The following is a 24,257-nucleotide window of genomic DNA, read 5'->3' on the forward strand; positions in this document are numbered from 1 at the left end:
GCTACATGACCTACCGACTTGAGCATCCAGACTTGATGACCCTAACAATGTTTGGTAAACGGTATAAACTATGCAATTCCTCGTTATAAAGTTTCCGCCATTCCTTATTCCTCTTGGGTCTGATTATTCGTCTCAGGATTTTATTCTAAAACACTTTCAGTCTGCGTTCTTCCTTCAGAATTAAGCGACCATGTTTTGCAACCACACGGCACAACATATGTGATTATCGTCTTATAAATTTTAAACTTCAAATTTCTCGACAGAATGCGATATCAAAAGATTTTGAATTGTATAATAAAACGAATTTCCTGCTTTCAGGCGACATTTAATTCCTTCGTGGTTCTGGTTTTGTTCTGTTAAGACTGATGCTAGATATATCAAAGTATTCACTTTGTCGAAAGTATTATGTGGTATTTTGACGCATCCATAATTTGTAGTATTACGACCCCGCTGAACTTCCATGTATTTAGTTTCGTTCGAGTAATATTAATATTGCCGGTTTGAGCGCACTTTCCTAGACAAACATTTTTATATATAAATCTCACTCTCTGAACTATCCCAGCGCAAAAAGCATTAGAAAAGAAATTTAATTCCCTATACACCATTGATAAAATAAATTGCTTCACACCTCTATCGAATACGCCACTAAAACAGACACCTCGAAAGAACATATTAATATACATGTACAATCAGAAACAATATTAAGTATAGGTTGGAGGTTGGAAGTATAAGAAATTATTCCTTTTTAACTCAATTTTATAACAGAACAGATATCCCTCAATTAGTAGATATTGAAAATTAGAGACAGTGCATAATATATAAATTGGATCCAGCATGGTATTTCACTGGTCCTAGATTTTTCTGGGAGTCAATGTTAAAATCGACAAATCAGAGATTAGAATTATAAACTGATTATGACAAATTGCTCTTTATAGAAAAAGGTATAAGAAAAGGCATTTCTCAATGTTCAAATAGATATGCTATAGCAAATAATAAATATGTAGAAAATTACAATCTTAATAAGAAATTTTTTTAGATACGTATATGGATGCGAATAATGAATAATATTGGGCTATGAATCATCATATGCCTTATGGGGGATTTAAATGAAAATACGTTGTTAGCGCAAATGAGAAATATTGGAGGAACAAAATATTACAAAGAGATGATAATTTTAATATTGGATACATTTCTAAGTTGATTTAGAATATCCTAAAGAACTTCGTATTAAGCATTCAGATCTACCATTAACTGCATAAAATTATATAAATAATAAGAAACTCCCAAAATTATTAACAACACGTTACAATAAAGAGAATTATATATTGAATTATCACAATCTAAAGTTCTATGTATTACAAGATCTTAACTGAAAAAATATGTGTAAGATATTAGCATTTAAACAATCAGCAAAGTCAAAGAAATATATAGATTTAAATACAAAAATTCGATCACAAGCAAGGAATGATGCTGAAAAAAAGATTTCTACAAGTTAGCAAATAATGCTGTATGGCAAAACAATGGAGAATATAAGAGAGTAGATGTAAAACTTGTGCATAAAAAAAAAAAAAAAAAAAAAATAGTGGAAAAGTTAAGTGTGAAATTTACCTTTAAAGATAGAACGATATTTTCTGAAAATCTTGCTGCTATTTATTTGTATAAAACTAAAATCCTATGAACAAGCATATCTATGTTAGAATGTCAGTTCTAGATATATCTAAAATATGTTTGTATAATTTCTATTACAATGCGTTAAAAATATGAAGATAAAGTGACACTATCAATGAGTGTTAGTGATTCTGTTATCGCACATATTGAAACATATAATATATATAAAGTTATGGAAGATATGTACGAACATTTAGATACATCTAGTTACAACGAAAATAATGAATATGGCTTAAAGCAGGTTAACGAGAGAGTATTAGGAAATTTTAGAAATGATCTTAAAGATGTAGTAACAGAGAAGGTTGTACGTCTTAAATCAAAAATGTATGCCATTAAGAAAAACGGAGATATAGATAATTAAAAAAATGAAGAGAAAAGAAAGGTCAAATAAGAAAAGCAAAAGGAATAAAATCAAATTTTATTAAATCGGAAATATCCTTCAAGGACTATGAAGATTGTGTTTCAAAAAGTAAACAACTGTAAATGTATTTTCAGTAGAAGAAAACAAATTAGCCTTAAGCTCTTACGATAATAAGAGGTACGTATTAGAAGAAGGGATACATACACTAGCTTGAGGATATTACAGGATAGATTTAAAGAAAGAATGACTCTAAGATAAAAAGACAAAAAATAAAACAGAGAATAGAAGAGTTAAATTAAATAAATGTGACTAGGTTTAAGTTTATATATAAGTAATCTTATATATAATGCTTTTATGAAATATTCATAAAAACTGTAATTTATTTCTCCTAACTTGAGTAGAGCATCAGCTTTACTCCCAATCTGAATAAGGCATCATCTTTGATCTCCATTCCAGGAATTTTTTAAAATAATCATCTCTCTTATTATTATTAATATGATTGATAAATTACAAGATGCTTCTTAAAACTGAAACAATAGTCTAAATTTTTATACGGTAAAGCATTATCCTATAATTCATTTATTTTGTGAAGATGATATCTGGCTCTTTCATCAAGTTGAATTAGTCCATTCTTATAATCAACACAAAATTCTAAAAGTGATAGTTGATAGTGAAGTTGATATAATTAAGTTCATTTTGCAAATCTAAATTCTTTTTCAGATTGTTGTTCACGATTTACAACTTATACAAACGCTCCCACCTTTTCTACTTCCATCATATTTTTTTTTTTTTTTTTTTTAATTTTATCACGACATGCCTTACACCCATCTTGTCTTGTATTTCCATTTCTTCAAAATTCTTGGAATTGTTTTAATTCACCACAAATTACACACTTCTTCATTTATTGTATATAAACTGATTATAAATAATTATTTCATTTTCATTGCTAGGGTGATACGCTTTTGCGCTAGGATAATTCGGGAAAATGTGATTTAATAGTAAAATTTATATATAAAAATACGATGAAATGAAACTGCGCTCAAACCGGCAATATTAATACTGCTCCTCTTCATTTACTTCAAATTCATGTCCCTGCAAGCATTTAATAAGACTTCTGCATTGCTTTCTATTGTTCTCTTATCATACCCTACTATATTTACATCATCAGAATACGCCATAATCTGGTGAATACCATTCAGCTCTGGGCTCTAGTTATTGTCTTTGATTCTCTTTATATCGTACTCCAGAACAATAATGAAGACAACGCATCTTCTTGTTTCAGGCCATTCTGGACGTGAAAGCTCGTGAGCAAGAATTTTCCTACTAGGACTTTACTTTGGGATTCATTTAAACACATCTCAACTGATCTAACTAGCTTTTTCAGTATTCCAATTCTGTACGAACGTTGTACAATATTTCTCCTCTAACCGAGTCGTAGGCCTTTCTAAAATCAATAAATTACTGATGTACAGGGGCATTATATTCGCATTTCTTTTCGAGTATTTGTCGAATGGTAAATATCTGGTCGATAGTTGATCGATTTCACCTAAATTTGCACTGATAATCTCTAATAATTTCATCTGCGCTTGGGGTCAATCTTGGAAATAGGATCTTTGAGAGGATTTTATAGGGAACATATCACTGTTACTATATTTTAATACATTATACCAATATCTACTGTTGAAGTTTAGCATCGAAGATTTTCAGAACTGAGATGTGGATAGTTAAAGATGAATTTCAAACTACCGTAATGCGTTCGAATAAATTCTCTCCCATCGGGATTCAAAACCGTGCTCCCATGCACCAAAGGCGTGCGCGCTAACCACTCGACCAGCAGGAAGAGCTATATCTTCTATATCATCAATAAAAAATTTTCGGAATGTTTTGACATTTTAATTTTATTTTTATTAATTATCAGTTTGAAAAATGTAAATATTTAAAGTAGTCGATTTATTTTCTCATGTTCGTAATTTTATCCACTAATTTACACGTTCGAATTTCAAAATAATTCTTATGTATAATATTGAAAATTGCCATTTTGAATTTTAATTTCAACAAATAAATTTTAAAGTTAGCTTTAATTTTAACCTAAACACAACAAAACACTGAGCAAGGCTATGTAAAAAAAATATAGGGTGATTAAAATTAAAGTCTCACTTTCAAAATGCTGTAAAAAAAAAAAAAAAAAAAAAAAAAATCACTGGTCAGAATGACTTCAAATTTGAACTGAATATATTTGAAGAAGAGAAAAACGGAATAGCATAAGAAATAGTTCCAAAGTGTATCAACAGATGGCGCTGCAAGCGGCATAGCGAAAATGGATTCGGCTACAACTGACATTTTGAATCGAAATACGACGGCTTTGGCGTGAGTTGGACATTAAACCAGCTGTACTGTTCAATGTGCATGATTGTTTCGGTTTTGTGACGAAAAAATATTACTTACAAGTCATTCAACAATTGTGACACTATTAGTGGAAAGCCCATCCACCACGGCAAGGTTGTATCACATTGGATTGGAAAAATCGATTTTTAATTATTCTTAGACAAAAAAAAAAAAAAACGAATAAAAAGCACATAATCATTCGGTTTTTAATTGTCCTTGAGCCAAAAACCACATAAAAACCACGTAATGATTCGGTGGATGAGCTTTCCATTAACAGCACCACAACTATTGAATGACTTGGATTTTTTTTTTTTTTTTGGACAAAACCGAAACAATCATGTACATTGAACAGTACAGTTGGTTTAATGTGCAACTTATGTCAAAGCCGTCGTATTTCGCTTCAAAATGTCACTTGTATCCGAATCCACTTTCGTCATGCCACTTACAGCGCAATCTATAGATTGGATATACTTGGGAACTTTTTTCTTATGCTATACCATTTCCCCCTTCTTTAAGTATATCCAGTTCACATTTGAAGTCATTCTGACCTGTGGTTCTCTTTTACAGCATTTTGAAAGTAAGTGGGACTTTAATTATAATCACCCTGTATAAAAGCATAAACACGTAACAGTTTCAACACACTATCTGTGTTCATCAGACTTCCACTTCTTCACTCCAGATTCCATTTCCAGACATGGAGTCCACTTTCAGGAAGTCTGATGAAGGCAGATAGTGTGTTGAAACTGTTACGTGTTTGTGTTTTTATATATTTTATCACAGCATATGGAAACAAGGCCTGATAGAATGGTTTAATTTTAACCGTTATTTTTTTCCCAACATTATTTTTTAATATGATCAATTACTGTTCATTTGATACTAGTTTTTAACTTTAATCTGTTAAATTAAAACAGGAAGAGATCCAGTCGACAATGCTTATCAGTATTACTTTTTTTTCAAGTAAAAGTATTAGTAAATGAAATTTTGAAAAGAATATCAATTACCTAATGAACGTTCCTCTACATCTGCCTCTTCCAACCTACACCTCCATGCAGTTTCTTGATTCTGCTACGAAAAGAACATTTACAATTAAAAAAAAAAGAAAAAATGAACTTGTTTAATAAGTATGCAGTATTCCTTCTAAATTATGGAACTTGCAAATAATATGGTTAACCTGATATTGTCAGAGTGTTTCTCTCAGCGAAATCATTTGAAGAGCTGTTTCTCTTTTCATGTTCGGTTACCCGAAGTACGAAAATCAATAAATTTACTCAACTCATATGGGACCTTAGGCAGGGTCATTTTGACGTATAATTAGCGTCATACTAATGGCCTGACTACAGCAAGGAACATAAGTTAGTCCAACTCTTTAGTATGACACTAATCACGCGTCAGAACGACTCTGCATAAGTCCCATGTTTGTTTGTCCATAACTAAAATTAAATATATCGCTAGTATAAAATAAATATACCTGCTGACCAACTGACAATCCTACCATTCAATTGTACTGGAAGGTTATTACAAAAAGTAAATGAGTAAATCACAAAGCTTGTAGAAGGCCTGAAAATTGATGAGGTATAAGTTTTGTGTTTCGTTTATTTAGATTTTGTAATTTTTTTTCGGTACAGTTGAGTGGTAAGCATGGGCGGAGTTAGGAATTGTCTCCGGGAAGGGACGGGGGGAACGGTAAATACAAATGAGAATTAAAGAATCTTATAGGTGGCATTTTTAATTTTTGTCAAAAAGTTGGGGGGGCAATGCCCCCCCCCCATAGCTCCGGCTATGGTGGTAAGATTTTTAGTTGGCCAACAGATCATGATTTACGATTTATTTCATTTTAGTTATGGATAAATAAGGTAGTCTAGTGGTTGGAGCATTGGCTTCATGTCCGCGTGGTTCCAGGTTCGATTCCCGGCCGGTGCATCCACCCAGCGTCGTGAGACAATCTGGGGAGTCATGTGAATGAAAGACGTGATGGTCACTAGGTCTAGAGAGCTCCCGATACGCCGGTTAGTGACAGGGCGATGCAGCTGCTCGTCGCTAGGCTACACGTAGTTCAGCTGGTCGCTGACAGATGGCGTTGGAGCGGCTCAGGACCTCAGGCTGTTAAGCCAAGTGGTGGTGGTATGGATAAATAAATGTGTGAGTTGATTTGAGTAAAGTTATCGATTTTCGTACGTGGGCATGGCCAAGGAGGAGCATCAGAAATGTTCTTGAAATGATTTCGCTGAGATTAACTCATTGACACTGCAAGATTAATATTATAATTTATTTAAGTAAAATGTGACAGACAGTTTCTATATCTGCATTTGAAGAGAAAATGGTAAACGATGTAAGTGCCAAAGGAATACAAACACCATTTTTCATCTTAAAGTGTCAATACCGAAATGCTGTAGAACGTTACATATATATATATATATATATATATATATATATATATTTTAAAGGATTATAGGCCTCAAAGTTGTTCAAAGGAGCGTGTAAAGATGTCACCAGTACAAACGTCCCCACATGTACACTCATGTCCAAAATGATTGTCGCATATCTATAACTGTCTTCTTGTAAGAATATATTTTGATAATGATTTTGCAGGCTACTTTTAATACTGATACTATGTGTATAATTGTGAAATGTATATTTGTCATAAATTTCATAGGAAAAGAATTATAAATACGAAAATTAGAATGAGTAAAACAAAATATTGCCAAATGGACAAGAAAGTTTTATTTTCGTTTTACTGTTCTTATTTACTGCTCTTTTGACATGAAATTTTCCACATACATGTCTTTGCCGATTATACAAACACTAACATTATAAGAAATACCGGGCGAATTCGTTATCAAATTATATTCCTATAACAACATATTTATAGATATGCGACAATAATTTTGGACTGTACAACAACAGTTTCTTTTTTCAATTTCCCAACATTTTTACTTTTGGCACTTACTATTTTGCCACCCAGCTCACGCCAAGTGAGCTTTGTCATAAACAAACTCCGTGTGCGTGGGTTTTCTTGGGGTTCTTCCGTTTCCTCCCACTTTCTTCATTCCATCATTTCATTCATGTCCCATCATCATAGCCTCCTTTAGCCTAGCAGGCATAATCGTGGGACGTAAAAGTTTACAGATTTCATTTCATTTCATTTCATTTGGAACAAATTTTCAAATAGTTATAATTTATAACGAAATTAAATTAATTCCTTAACTTCACACGGGAAAATGCCCCTAAAAATAAAGAAGTTCAATGCTAGGACCTTGGAGGAAATTGAAGAACCCACAAATAACATGCTATCCATCTCAAACTAACATCACCTAGTATTGATTCATCAAACTTGCGTTCTACCATTAAGAAGCTAGCGTGCTAATACAAAGTGGACCGACGAAAATACGTGGAAAGTTACTATGAATGATAGGTTTAACTGTAATATTCTTAATTCTCCTTACCTTTCTTGACCACTAAATTGAAAAATGAAATCTTTCACTTTTACCTTCCACGGTTATGCCGGCGAGGTTAAAAGAGACGGTAATAACAACAAATAAATGAAATGGTGGACTGAAGAAAGTGGGAGGAAACGGGAGGACTTCGAGAAAACCTACGAACACGGTGTTTGTCCACCACAAAGTTCATGTGGCACGAGACGGGACCGGACAAAGGACGGCATGCACAAGAGGTAAACGCTCTACCACTGAGCCCCACGTCCCCCACCATTAAATTGAGTTATCTATCTTTCAATCACCCATAGATTAAGTCAACATCTTCACCACCACCACCACTATCATTCATCACACACACACACACACACACACACACACATATATATATATATATATATATATATATATATATATATATATATATATATATATATATATATATACAGGGTGGGCCATTTTAATTAATCCACGGAAATATCTGAAAAATGATAAAACATAGAAGAAATGTTTGAAGTACACGTTATATATTGCTAAGGGGGAAAACCAATTCCGCCAAAAGTACCCCTCCTCGCCCCCCGTAAATGGGGGTAACGGGGGGTAACTTTGAAATGCCGAATGGGAACATGGGTCGAGTAATACCTCGTTCGAAAGGTCTTGGAAAACTAAGTAACGCTGTACCAAAAGATGTTTCATATTGTGCACCAGTTTCAAAATGGCCGCCATGATATGGTTCGGAAACTCCAGTACCCGTAGTATGAAAACCACGGAAGGTAAATGAATGGAACAAAATTGAAATACGTAAATATCATAGGATGATCCTTGTGATCCCAGTGGCCTCCCTGAAGGGGTCTTGGGGGCTAACTTCAAAATTTCAATGTCCGATCGGACAAGGGTTCGGGCGTACGCTTGACCTACCCAATGCTGTTTGGAAGGCAGACTTCATGGATAGAGAATTGGTGCACTGAGTTAATGCGGATGGCCACAGTTACATTTTGAGTAACTATTAGCGGCCTTTTGAGAACACTGCCATTTCACCTCAATCGTTTTCTCCTGCAAGATGTTTGATTTTGCAAGATTTATCGAACGAGGTACCACTCGACTCATGTTACTATTTGAAATTTTGAAGTTAACTCCCAAGACCCCTTCAGGGAGGCCACTGGGATCACAGGGATCATCCTATGATATTTATTTATTTCAATTTTGTTCCATTCATTTACCTTCCATGGTTTTCATACTACGGGTACAGGAGTTTCCGAACCATATCATGGCGGCCATTTTGAAACTGGTGCACAATATGAAACATCTTTTGGTACAGCGTTACTTAGTTTTCCAAGACCTTTCGAACGAGGTATTACTCGACCCATGTTCCCATTCGGCATTTCAAAGTTACCCCCCGTTACCCCCATTTACGGGGGGCGAGGAGGGGTACTTTTGGCGGAATTGGTTTTCCCCCTTAGCAATATATAACGTGTACTTCAAACATTTCTTCTATGTTTTATCATTTTTCAGATATTTCCGTGGATTAATTAAAATGGCCCACCCTGTATATATATATATATATATATATATATATATATATATATATATATATATAACATTTTAGTTCATTGTGTAAATACGTACTGGTGTAACATCAAGTTTTTTGTATCCATCACAATAATCTTGTACAGTATCACGCCACCTCTGCGCAAGTAACTGCAAAGAAAGGAAAACATTTTTCAGGCCATTGTCCATAGGCATAGGCATTTTGACCTATTGCCATATAATGACTACATATTAAAGAATATCAACCAATCTCTCATTAATTTAGAGAGAACTTCATTGATATACGAGTACTCTACCTATATAAAATATGTTAACTTTAAGAAGTTGGTTGTACAAGAGAATGTACATGATATTTCTTTGTAAATTAACTGTTTTAATTTTTCATTCTTTCACTGCTAAGAGAACAATTAAAACTCATCTGATTCCGGAAAATATTGTAATTTAAGTGGCATTGTACTAATCTAACCTAATATAAATAAAATAAAGAGTTTGTTTGTCTGTGTGTCTGTCTATCTGTCTGTGTGCGGCCTGGGGACCAGGCAAGTGAAAACCGAGAGTTGCCAAATTTTGGTCACGGGTACCTTGGTCCAGGCTCCAGACCAAGACGAAGAGCTTTTTTCAAAATTCGAACCAGGGAAGTCTCGTGGGGGAAGGGGGCGTTTACCGGGACATGTAATAGTAGAAAATGACCGATGTTAGTGTCGAATTCATAGTTTTCGCGGTCGCTGAGATCAATGGTGGAACTCCGATCGCATTCACCTCATTCGGCTGCGGTTCGGGGGTCACTGGGGGAAGGGGGTACCGAGACATGTAAAAATAATCCAAAATGAAATATATTAGTGTCAAATCTATAGTTTTCGCGGTCGCTGAGGCCAATGGTGATGCTCTCACAGGCGTTGACTTCCAAATACAGCCCATATGCGAAGAATGGATAATTCAACTAGTTGTAAATAAATTTTTTTTATACTTTTTTACAACTTATAGAATCTAAATCACGCTCCGAATGAGTATATTTTAAGAGCTTAAAAATTTTAACATTTTTTAGATTATACAATTTTGATCCTGCAAGGGCAAAATACAACTAACAGCGCTTCAATTTGACAAACGTTAGTAATTCGAATGAAAATCCTTTTTAAATAACTAATCATTATGCTTAATATGTTGCAGTTACTACATCTTTAAGGAAAATAAACGAAGGTAGGCAAATAGTCAGCTGGGATGCCAAATTGAAAATAAGTCTTGCCTTGTGCTTATTTGCTTCCTCCAAAATAAAGAAATTTCCATACTTTGCTGAACTGTTAGGAAACTTAACCAGAAACATGAAACAAAGTTCAAAAATGTTCGTAAGATGGTGAAAGAAAATAAATCCAGGACAAAATTCTGTTTTTAGTTTCCTTCTTCCAACTACTATATACAAGTGATATATTATTAGTCCAAACCACGTTAGACACAAGTAAGTTTAAATTGTCGATGATATAAAGGACTTCAGAACTTTGAAAACTCACAAATTATTTATTTATTTATCTTACAGACGTGGTTTTGGTGTCATTTTGTAGCAAGATACGTCAAGTTTTGACTCACGTAGTACACTAGTTCAGAAACAAGCCAACGCAAGCGCTAGCGGCAGTTGGAGCAAAGATGGCTGTCTTTACTGGTCCCGAGCGTCCTAACTGTGTGTTTTGGTTTGAAGAATCCAAGTTTGCGACAACTGTGCAACGTACTTTTCGTATAAAATATGGTGAAGATCCTCCCAGTAGGCTTACTATTTATCAGTGGCATAAGTGTTTTATTGAAACTGAATTGTTTGGTAAGACACAACAAACCTTCAAGTCGTCCCTATACGTCTGAAGACGTTGTAGAGCAAGTGAACAGTCCTACAAAATCAACCGGGCGTGCTTCTCGACAGCTGGCCGTCCGCACATGACAGTTGAGAAAATGGATGCATCTCAAACCATACAAATTACAAATGGTGCAAGAAATAAAAGAAGCTGATAGAATTGCTCGTAAGGAATTTTGTGTGGAATGGGTGGATGTTTTGGAGGGATGTGTACAGCATCACCAATGGAAGCCACATTGAACCTCTTTAGGTATAAGGTAAAAACTTGATGTACTTTGCTACAAAATGACACAAAAACCACGTCTCTAAGCTAAATAAATAAATCAATGTGAGTTTTCGAAGTGGTAAAGTCTTTTTTGATACACCTGTATTGCTCATTCATTCATCCACACATCCATAGATACTTAGGATGTAATACTTCATCAACATGATACAGATTCAGCATCGCCAACACCGATGTTAATTTGACTTTCTTGTGGCTGCGATTAGCATACGTATCTTTAGCTGGAGAAACTCTGATTCGATTTCTGGCCGTACTTTGTGATTCGGATTTCACACAATTAAGTTGTAGTAGCACATCTCATATGGCTATATTGCTGAAAAGGAACATCAAACTCCAAAATAACCAACAAATTTGCAAACATACTCTTTTACTTATTACAACTAATATTTAAAGTATTGTTAACTGTGATGTTTCGGTATTCCCTAACACCTTCTTCAGCAGATCTGGACAACTCATATGGAACTCATCTCTTCTTAGAAGTTTATATTGCACTATTTTATGTGAACGATAAACAATGGCAACATCACAAAAGTTGATAATATGGTAACTTTCAAGGAACGCCGGAACAGTACAGTTAATAATACATTAAATATTAGACGCAGTAAATGAAAGAGTACGTTTACAAATTATCATAAAGATGAGTCAATTCAAGTGCTGCAGCAACTAATTACAACCAGCCACTAATGTTGATTTCAGATCAATTCTCTGAGGGTGGTATAAAATATAAATTTCTGGAGGGGAAAAGTTGATTAAGGGAGTAAATATTTAACCTCTATATATAAAACAAGTCCTGAATGACCTACCGTTGAAACCCCAGGCCCAACTGCTGAAGCTAGAAATTTCAAATTTGGACAGAAGACAGGGTTTGTGACGTAAGGTAGTACTAAGGAAAGATTTCTGATAATTCGACAAGAGGGGAGAGGGAATATGGGTGGCAATTATTACATTAAAATGTCCATATTTCGGAATCTCTGAAAGTTAGAGAATGAAATTCAGGAGTTGATTTCTCATTTTAAATTAATTAAATACGTTCTACTCATAAGTTTCTGTAATTCTGGAATCTTTAGGATTCCAAGCTTTTGACTATCCTCTGGAGTCTTGGTCACGGAGGTTAAAAACAGGAAGAAAAGAACAGAAACATCAAGGAATAAAGGAATAAAAAGGAACAGACTTACCAAGGGGAAAGCTGTGTTGCACAAAAAACACGTTGTCAAGTGCGTTAGGGATCTGCAGATGATATTGAAGCAAACTAAAATATGGCGGGGTCAATCTGTGCGCCTTTTGTTGGAAGGTTGCCAACTCATGTTATTTTGATTGTCATGCCAATGCTGTGAAAATGTTGTAATAACTGCCTCTCATTCGTCACTCAGCCATCCCTTGTCTAAGTTTTTTTTTTTTTTTTTTTTTTTAATGAATAAATAAATTTTTAAAAACCAATCTCTCTACTTCATTTATAGCTCCAAATAAAATTTTTGAATCTTCTACCCTGTGTTGCGTTTCTTTTAGATGTTTCGATAAACCTGACACCAGATTATCCTCTTTCGAATCTTTAATGTGTTTCTTTACTCGGACTTTTAAATTTCTTTTCGTTTTGCCTATATAACTCTCTTGGCAACTGTATTTTATTTCATAAATACCCGATTTCTCATTGGGGTTCGTGTAATAACTCTTAAATTGGCTGATGTTCTTTTCTAAACTTCAAGGTGGTTTTAAAGCTGTACGAAAACCGTATTGTATGTAGATTCTATTTTAGCAGTTGTCAATCTGGAAAAAATAAGTAATCCAATCTATTTTTTATCCTTTATGTCGGTTTCAGGTTTATCGGAACTAGTCATTGCTGAGGAAAAAATAAGAAATCAAAATACTGTTTCATGCACGACTGCTGATCCCAAAACAAAAACTTTTGCAGAGATAGTAGAAAAACAAGAGACGGTAAGAGCAAGAGCAATTAAAGAGGCAATGGCCAAACAAAAGCCAGTCATATTTCTAAAAGGGAAGGAGAATGAGTCCATCAAAGATCTTCAAACCAACCTTGTGAAGTCTTTTAATCCAATTAAGGAAAGAGCTAAAGTTGTTTCTGTCAAGCCGGTGGGTGGATCACTGATAGTCGAAACAGAAACTAAAGAAGATATAGAAAACATATCAAGAAATAAAAAGGTGATGGAAGAATTCAAAATTGAAGAAAAAAAAGGAAGACAAGACCATTGGCCATTATATACAACGTACCGGCAGAAATGAAAGACGCAGATATTGTGTCTACAATTATTGAGCAAAACTTGGAAGATAACGATGTGGAATTGGCAAAGAAAGAAGTAAAGCCGAAATTCAGAACAGGACCAAAGAATGACACCAGGTGCCATTTGGTAATTGAAGCACCCAATGAAATCTATAAGGAGCTACTTCATACAAATAGGGTATATCATCTATACGAAGCCTTAACAATCAAAGATTTCGTTTCAATTCCTAGATGCCTTCGTTGTCTTGATTTAGGATATACCCAAAGGTTCTTCAAGGATGACAAACCAACTTATAAAATTTGTGGACAAAAAAATCATGAACAAAAACATTGTTCGGGAAAAGGTAAACCCAAAGTTTATATTATATATCTTGCCAAAAAAGAAAGAAAAACTGTACGGCTTCCAACGAAAAGGAATGCCTAACATCCAAAATGTTGTATGAAAGAGAAGTATCCCGAATTGACTATGGAAAAGTGTTACTTAGAACTGATATTTAAACTACAAATTAAGATCATCTTAGAAAACAAGAGAAACAAAACAAAAATCGGGAAGACAGACAATGGGAATCGTAAAGAAAGCCAAATATGGATGAACACATAGATTTACGTATCAATCTGTATGAATATAGTTTTCACAATATAGAACAGTATGCTAAAAACTGTATTGATTCAAACAATAGGGATTTTTTTTCAATTTTATATTTAAATGCTAGAAGTATATGAAATAAAATTAATGAACTAGAACTACTGTTACATATAATACATATTGTAAAAGTTATAATTATTGTTGAGACATGGTTGCATTCTGGTGAAATTGAATACTATACTATTAATAACTATAATAAGTTCTATGTGTATAGGGACTATAATCGCGGTGGAGGAATACTTATTTATATCAGTAATGAATTAATTTGTAGACAATTATATATTATAGATACAGCGTATAGTATACTAGGAATACAGATAAAATTTATGTCGAAAAATTTAATGCTTTTAGTATATACAATCCAAATAAGAATATGGTTAATGAACTGTTAGTTGACATGGAGATTGTGTTAACTAGTTGTAAAAATTCATCCATTCTAATGATAGGGGACTTTAATATTGATACCTTAAACAGAGATTCAACTGAAACTTTGAAATATGTACAGTTTTGTGGAAATTATGGCCTCTTTCAGCAAATATTAAATATCCGACCAGGCTGACTGATAACAGTAGAACCCTGATAGATCATGTATTAGTAAACGATTTAAGTCAAGTGGTTTCTGTTAATAATATATTAGCTGATATAAGTGACCATAATATATTAATATGTAACATCATATTTCAACGAGTACAATATTATGTAAACAATATGGAACATTCATGTTTACATAAAATAAATTATAATAAACTAAATAATTATTTTAGGAATACAAAACTTTCATTAACTATTAATTGTATTGATGAACAATACGGTAAATTGATAAAGTATATGTCAGAAAGGATTGAAATATCTAAATACAAAAATACGCATAAGGTCTGTAGGAAAGGATATAAACCTAAGTCTCCTTGGATAAACGAGGAATTGTTAAGTTTAGTAAAAATGAGAGATAAATATTACTCTTTAATTAAAAAATTCCCAGATAATATAGATATACGTAATGAGCAGAGAAAACTTACAAATATGGTAACAAAGTCGAGACGGCAACTGAAGAGCGAGTATTATCACAAAAAAATACAGGAATCTTTGTTTGACAGTAGGGAATTTTGGGTTGTTGTTAAAGAAATATTAACTAATAAGATAAATAATGATATAGATTGTATACAATTAAAAATAGGAAATACCTTAGTTGATAATGAACATATATCAAATGTGTTGAATGATTATTTTGCAAATGTTAGTAAAACACTAGCATCAAAGATACCCTTACTGGAAAATACAGCTTTGAATACGGGTATACCATACAACCGCTTATTCTTTTTTACGCCAGTTACCCACATGGAAATTATTAGAATTATTAGTTCGCTAAAGAAAAACAGAAATCAGACAAAAGATGGATTACATAATGAATTTTTAATATATTGCAAGGACACCATAAGCCATACTTTATCTGAATTAGTAAATCTTTCCTTTACTTTAGGCGAATTTCCAATGCAATGTAAAACTGCCAAAGTCATTCCAATTTATAAAGGTGGAGATAAGTTAAATCCGAATAATTATAGGCCAATATCAGTATTAAGCTGCATTTCCAAATTAATTGAAAAGTGTGTATATAATAGAATGGTAACTTATCTAGAGTCTATAAATTATTTTTATAAATATCAATATGGTTTTAGGAAAAAATCAAGTACCTTAAATGCTGTAACTGATATAGTAGTAGAAATTCAAGATTGTTTGGATAACAATAAACTTGCAGCAGGATTGTTTATTGATTTAAAAAAAGCATTTGATACACTCAAACATAACATATTGCTTCAAAAGCTAGAAAATTTAGGATTCAGAGGTATGTCTCTTTCATGGTTTAAAAGTTATTTATCTAATAGGTCACAATATGTCTTAGTAAATGGAAAAGAAAGTAATGAGGCTCAAATCGAGTGTTCCACAAGGTTCCATATTGGGACCGTTACTGTTCTTAGTTTATGTAAATGATTTTCATCTGCTTAATATAAGAGGTAGAATAACTTTATTTGCTGATGATGGTGCTATATTCTATAAAGCTGATACTATAGAGGAACTGATAACATACATTAAAGAAGACTTATCTACATTATATCGTTGGTTATGCATAAACTCGTTGTCATTAAATTTACAAAAGTCTCATTATATAATTTTTCACAAGCCGTTGTCAGAAATAATTCTGTCTAACAAAATTGGTATTAAGAATTTGGAGGTGAAAAGAGTCGAATACACTATATATTTAGGATAATAATAGATCAACATCTAACCTGGGGATTACACATTAAAATTTAGAAAAGAAAATAACTCCTATTGTAGGTATTATGTACTGCATTAGAAAAACCCTAACAACGAACTTAAAAAGAATGGTATACAATGCATATATACAAAGTCATTTGATATATTTGTGTATTATTTGGGGACATGCTAATAAATGAAAAATACAACCATATTACAAAAGAAAGCGATTAGAGCAATGTATGGTCGACCTATGGACTATCCAAGTAAGAGTTCATTTATGGAATCAAATATACTACCATTCGATTTATTAATTAAAATACAATCCTGTATGTATGTCCATAATGTACTTTCAAATAATATACATAGTAATCTACTTTTAATAAAGAGGAAAGAGGTGCATAATTATAATACTAGAAAAAAGAATGATATTGATAATGTTAATACAACAAAGTATGGTATAAATAGCATTAAGCGTAACATTACACAAACTTATATAATTCTGCCTAAAGATATAAAGGATATAAGAGCAATACCTTTATTTAAAAAAGAAATCAAAGAAACACTTTTGGAATAAATTTCTGAATAATCTAGTAGCCATAAAAATGATAAATGAAGACAGGGGATACTGGCACATTACTACATAAAAAAAATAGCAAAAAGAAATACTTAGTCCCTTAAAGTGAGCTATTGCTCGTTGGGACAACATTTTCCATCTTCTACTATCAACATGTTATACCTGTCAGTCATAGGGAACTTGGAGGACGAGTTCCCTTTATAATTTAGAAATATTAAGTGTGGGAAATCTGGAAGACCGATTTCCCTATTAATGACGTATATTAAGTGTGAGAAATTAGAATATTATCTAAATAAATTGTAGGAAATTTGGATTTCCAATTTCCGTATAGTATGGTATTTCTGTTACTCTTTGTTTTTTCTTTCTTTTCCTCTTATTTTTTTAAAGGACTTGTGTTAGTAAAAATATGTTTTGATCATAGTGGTATAATATATTGAGAACAAATGTAGATATCTTTTCAAAATCTTTCAGCACTGGTCTATATTCTGTAGCATCTCTTTTGTCTAATAAATAAATAATACATTCCTTTTAACCCAATTATATCAATTATTTAATAATGAAGGTGGGTACCCGTTCAGACTACCCAGTTTCATCAATTGTTCAATCTCTGTTCGTAAATCTGTTTTTAAGGAAGTAAGACGTATGGAAAGAAATTATTCCAAATAGTTGCTTTGGTACCTGTTGAATGTGCAGATTTATGATTAAATACGCATTTCAGCACTTTTTTCATATTTGACCTAGAAGAGAAGAAAAAAGAGGGCGAAAAAAAAACAGGATGAAAATTACAACTATTATAATACGAGTCTATAACTCCGAAACTTTAAAAGTTAGAGATGAAATTTGGCATTTGAACTTCTCATTTAAAATAATAAAATCGTATTTTAGCGTTTTTTCACGTTTGACAAAGAAGGAAAGAGAAAAAAATATGGGGATTACAATTACTATAATAAAAAATTAATGTCTCGGAATCTCTTAAGGTTAGAGACATGAAATTCGAGACTTGAAATTCTTATTTAAAATAATTAGACACAACTTTAAGCGTTTTTTGATATTTGAACTAGAAGGAAAATAAAAGATGGTGATTACAATTTATTACATACAAAAGGGTAGAAGTGCTCATCCTCCAAACCGTACTACTTAGGTAGAAACGTGAAATTTGGACAGGATCCCTCCTTTGTCACAAAAACAACGTATAAGGATTTTGGAAAATACGTACGTTAAGGGGATAAAGGGAGTTTAAAATTCTTCCCAAGAATAGTGTGTCAGGAATTTGAGACGAAACTCGGAATGTAAAATTTTCACTAAAGATAAGAGAACACGTATTTCGGCATTTTCAAAATGTAGTTATCTTCTAAGACGGAAACGAAAACATTTTCTAAATACTCAAAACTCTTTGTTTAACCAGAAAGTGCCGAATGTTAAAATTAGCTTGAGTTGGAGATGTAAAATTCGGTATATATAATATGTGTTTCAGCTTTTTCGAAAATTTCGTACCTGAAAGTAAGAGAAAGGGTCATTTTTATAATAACCGAATTTCCCTTTCTTTATTGAGGAAGTGCCCAATGCAACGATTCGCTAAGGTTGAAGTTGTGTAATCCGGTATATAAACTTTAAAATAAAAAAAAAGGGGGAAAATTCGTGTTTCAGTGTTTCTGAAAGTTCTTCTCCTAAGGGGGAAAGGGGGCAATTTGTATAGTATTGAAATGTTTCTTTATGTATCAGTGTGTATTGCGAGCGATGATTATATTTAGAAAGAAATATAAGTAAAAATTTAGTATTTCACACTAGTACTAATCGTACTACTAGTACAACTGCTGTGAATTACGGAACTTCGATGCACGAATGTGATCGGCTGTTCTCGTATAAATATTCCTCTCGTTATTTATAGAAGAATGACCAAGCACATTCGTACATCGAAGTCCCGAAATACAGTTTTAAAAAAAATCATAGAAAAATGTATTATTTTAAAATGAGCAAAAATGTAAAAACAGCGCTGAAGCCAGAAGCCCTTAGAACCACCTTCAAAAGTTAATTACAAATCCATCTTAAGATGAAGATATTCAGCCTAACTTCAAGTGAGAAGCCAAAGAAAATTCTGATGACCAATACTCATCAAGGGAACCACAAAGAAATCTTCTCCTCCATCCAAAAATGATGTGAGTGACTAGTGAAAGTGAAACAACAAACGTGACCGATAAAATAGTAAATGCCACCCGATTACCCGCGACGCCCGTGATTATAATGCAAAGCATTGGATAAAGCTTAAGAGTGTTTTATTATGTTTAAATTAGCGAAATCCAAGTGCCATTATGTATTCTAATTTGTGATTAAAATGTATAATAGTGTAGTGAATTTTAAGTGTCAATAATTAGTTACAAAATTCAAATTTCACGTATCCTTTCAAAGCATTATTATCATATATATCACAATAGTTCAAATCTTTATTTTAAGGTATAAAAATATTTAATTCGTGTTTCTCTTTCAGCATAACTAAATTAGTGTTTATATGGCACAACAATATTTATATTATTGAGTATCAACACTAGCGGAACAATTAGAATTTGCCTTTCGCATAAATTGCCCAAATGTTCTGACCTGAACTCTGTGTACCGAACCATATAGTCCAGTGGTTATATAGTCAGCCATGTTGGTATTTCCGAACCTACGCTGAGACTAACCAAGCGTTTGGGAACTATTAACTCTTTAATAGAAATTAATAGGATCCAAACCTAGGAAAAGGGATAAAACAAGTGACCTTCACTGGGATCGAACCAAGGAGAGTCATATATGGTCCCATACTAAATAGGAACATCCAGGAATCGAATCCTGAAAGTCATCAGTTAACATTCAATAGTTACCATAAGATTGGATAAAGACGACTCATTAAGGTAAATATTATTATTATTATTATTATTATTATTATTATTATTATTATTATTATTATTATTATTATTATTATTATTATTATTACTATTACTATTATTATTATAAATTAATATACAAGTACGTAAATAAAAATGAATATGTTAACGTTTTATCCAAATTCACCAACTAATTTGTAAACGTACAGCTCACAGATGACGAGAAGAACCCTAGCAGAAATAGTGTGACGTAGGTATGGGCTCGCCCACTTTTCGCATGGGGGTTTCAAATGACAGCACGGAATATCACACAGATAACTACCCGGAGTAGTAGACAACATCTAAGTATAGACCACACCTCAAAAACCGAAAATGGACTTGACCGTGTCCTTTATGTTTTCCCGCTTCCCCTGTTTTAGGGTTATTCACGTCATCTGTGAGCTGTACTCGTTCAATATACGTATAATGTATTATTAACTGTATTCTTTCAGTGTTCCCTGACACCTTCCTCAGCAGATCCGGGCAACTCACATGGAACTCATCTTGCTTCTTAGAATTTTATCTTGCACTATTCGTGTGCACGGTAAGCAGGAAAACACTGAAACATACAGTTAATAGCACATATTAGAAGCGGTAAATAAAGGGGTATGTTTATACAAATTATCATAAATATGAATCAATTGATATCCTTAAATAATTACAACCAGCCAATGTTGATTTCAGATCAATTCTCTGAGCGGTGGTATAGTATAAACATGTGAAAAAGGAAATACGATTAAGTAAGTAAATAGGTAATAAGTGTACAGGGTCGGATTTAGAAGGGGTGCACCGGTACATGCGCACCCACCTTCGTTGTAAATATAGCTACACTATCTAAAATGAGAAGCTAGCAATGAAAATAGCAATACTTTACTAAAGTTTCTGCCGCCATGTTTCCGTTTGGGGCTTAAAAGGAAGCAGAGTGTTGCAAAGCAATAGTTGAAACCGATTTCCTGAAGGTTAAAGCAAAAGGATTCACCAAGCAAGGCAATATAACATTTGTCTAGTAGGGAAGAAAAAAGAAGCCAGGAAGAGAGAAGAACAACTTTTCCTGCACATAACTTGCGACCCTCTTTAAAATATCCCTCCCCCCTTCTATGTATCAGCGTTGTCAGTTGTAAAGAATGTTGTCAGATGTCACTTTGAAGAGTTTCAATGAGACTGATTATTTTGGTAGTTATGGTGTACCACAGCCCCTCAGAAAATCCTGGATCCGACCCTGTAAGTGTATATGTACGGAACAAAATCAATTTCTTCGTCTTCAATAATTTTCCTCCTATTCTTATAAATAAATAAATAAACGCATTCGGAACGTAAGTTTTGATTTTAGGATGAAAAGGAGGTTCCATGACAACCGTCTGACAATTTATTGGTCAACATTGACTCGCATAATTCCAATATAATACTATTAAATCATAGTATATACTTTTCTACATATATATGATGCAATGAACTATTATATTAATTCAAGACTTACCGGTTGGTGAGAATTAACGGCATCACTCCGTTTGCGCGGGACTTCATCATCTTGCTCCTCTGTTTCGACACTCGGACGAAAAGACGATAATTCTTCATTCTTCTTTCCCAGTGAATTCCTCTTCTTTGCATTCTCCTTACTTATTCTACATAACATCATCTGCTCCTCCAGAAATTCGTTAAAGGTCATCATTTTCTAAGAAAACGAAAAGAATTAAAAGCGTTAAGAATAACATAAATGGGAGATGATTAAAGTCAATTGCTCTTCGACATTATACAAGATGTCAATCATACATAATATAATAGTACCAGACAACGTAGAAATCATAATATTCATTTTGTTTATTTAATACCTCTAGTTTAAGCACTCATACAAAGTAAATAAAAAAACTGGGGAAAATAATTTAAATAAAAATATATTAAACGTTCTGTCTATCGACTGCAAAACCTTTTAGCTGATTATTTTGATGCCTTCGCTGCAAATATAAAACTGAACATAAGCTATTCGAAATAGAAGTTTTAAAAAATGAAACTGGAAGAGACGAGATAGTACATTTAACTTTGGATTAAGAATAATTTATGTTTACATTAAATAAGAGCTAGCCTTGTATTCAGAAAGAAAACTTATTTATATCATTTCGAATCTAAGTGATCAAAAGTTAAGTGTAAGATTCTACAAATAGTTCAAAAAAATGCAAATATCGTTTCATTTGGATTCTTAATTTTGGATGGATGAAAAATTAAGAAAATTAAGTTACATCTTTCGGTTTAACGTACCTTACACTTAATCTTTAGGCTAAGGGAGACGGATATTAAGACAAGTGAATGATGGAAGAATTGATGCGATGAAAATGTGGGAGGAAACGATGTTGTCCACTACAAATTTACTCCGCGCGGATCGAACCAGAGACCCCACGCACAAGAGGTTAGCGCTTTAGCACTGAGCCACCACGTCTCCACAATTTGAAAAAAGGAGTTGAGTTGATTTTTACGTCCCGTTCAACAGAAAGGTTATATGAGACGTGGACCTAATGATTACCGTGTAATCCGGACCACATGAGCTCCCGCCGGGAATCGAACCCAGCTCTTCCACGCCAAGGGCGCGTACGCTAACCGCTTAACCACGAAGCTCAATCTGAAAAAAAAAAACGTAATAGCAGCAAAACAGGAGTTACTTAGGAAGACCCAGAAGGTCGAGTATTCTTTCGGGATACAAGGTTAGTGCTTATTCAATTTCTTAATATAGACTATATTCTATAGCGTCTATTAGCAAATCTGTTTTTCTTGCGCAGGGTTACCAGAAATAATTAACGTATGGCGCAAATACTTTACAACTACTTTGTAGTAGAACAAGTTTCCTGTTTATCCCGTTGTAGGCCTATTAGTCCAGTCAAATTAGACAAAAAAAAAAAAAAAAAAAAAAGAGCGAAACCAAGAAAAAAATTAAAACAAGCTGAAATTTTACACATATTTTTGGGAAAGTGCATATAACATACTAAAAGTCCTTAAAAATCCGGTGACGGGTTTGGCCGCCATATTGGAAAATGGCCGCCAAAATGTGGTTTTTCAAGATAATAACTGCTTCTCACGTTAATAGCTAAAACTTACGTTGAATTTGCACTATTGATATTACTTTTAGATCATTCAAATAACAAAGGGCTACGCTTACAGACACTTACCAGTCTACTACATACATGGGGGAAGTAACGGAGATATTTGTTAAAAATCCCCAAACTTTCCTTTCTTCCGATTACTTTTTCTTAATCAGTTGACAACCTCGTCCTCTCAGAGTAGCAATTAAACCTATATTAAATATACCATAATACACGTAATATAACGTCCAAGTTTCATTGAAATCATAGTGATAGAATCGGAATAACAAATAAAACTTCGTTAAGTACTACTCGTTGACTACGAATAGAGCGAATAAGGTGTTCTATCAAGCTACATTCCCCAGTCGTTATGTTTACTTCTTCTTCAACGTCAGTTGTCACATCTCAAGAGAAGTTCCTTTCGAATCTGAAGAACAAATTTAGATTTATTGAAATACTTTCTAGGCATCTCAGGCTGCTGGAACCAGTGTTCTTCAAGCCTCTGGAGATGCAGATACCCAGGTTGTGTGTACAATAATAGAACTCTCTCTTAAACAGCCACATTTAGTATCAATTATTGGGGAAGATATTGACCTTCTTGTACTTTTGGCCTCATTAGCAAGTGAGGAAATAAAAACATAACCAAGAAGGTTATGTCGCTTTTTGTGGAGTCGTGTGTTCAATTGGCCCTCACACCATGAGTAGAATGCGAATGAAGATAAGGTGAAGATCAGTTGTTGGTGTGGGTATATCCAACATATTACCTGGTTGTGGCAGTTCTGTTACACCTTGAACTTGCGAAAGGACAGAGTGAACATCGGACCTCCACAGAGCGTCATAAGGGCGTGTACGCTGTACGAGTTAAAACTGGGGTCAAACGCCGCTGCAGCGGGGCGGAAGATATGCCAAGCCTTTGGTGAGGGTGTCATGACTACGTCGACAGTGCAACAAGTTTAAGGTTGGTGACGAAACATTCGAAGATGCACCACGTTCCGAAAGACCAACACATGTATAAAATGAAGATCTTCAGGCAGCAGCTGAGGCGAACAGTGGCCAGACATTTGAGG

General features: G+C 33.6%; 1 protein-coding gene across 1 annotated transcript in view; it reads right to left on the reverse strand.

Moving 5' to 3' along the window:
- The window catches only part of LOC145685269 (uncharacterized), a 98,110-nt gene that overhangs the window by 31,743 nt on the left and 42,110 nt on the right, over positions 1-24,257 (reverse strand). The window contains exons 2-4 of the mRNA XM_081757637.1: positions 21,600-21,794; positions 9,472-9,543; positions 5,416-5,479 (exon numbers count right to left, since the gene is read on the reverse strand). Of these exons, the coding sequence (XP_081613763.1) occupies positions 5,416-5,479; positions 9,472-9,543; positions 21,600-21,791 (328 nt within the window). The 5' untranslated portion in view covers positions 21,792-21,794. The remainder of the gene's footprint in view (positions 1-5,415; positions 5,480-9,471; positions 9,544-21,599; positions 21,795-24,257) is intronic.

Source organism: Thermobia domestica, chromosome 5, assembly GCF_964235325.1.
Source record: "Thermobia domestica chromosome 5, izTheDome1.hap1.1, whole genome shotgun sequence".
NCBI classification, from domain to species: domain Eukaryota; kingdom Metazoa; phylum Arthropoda; class Insecta; order Zygentoma; family Lepismatidae; genus Thermobia; species Thermobia domestica.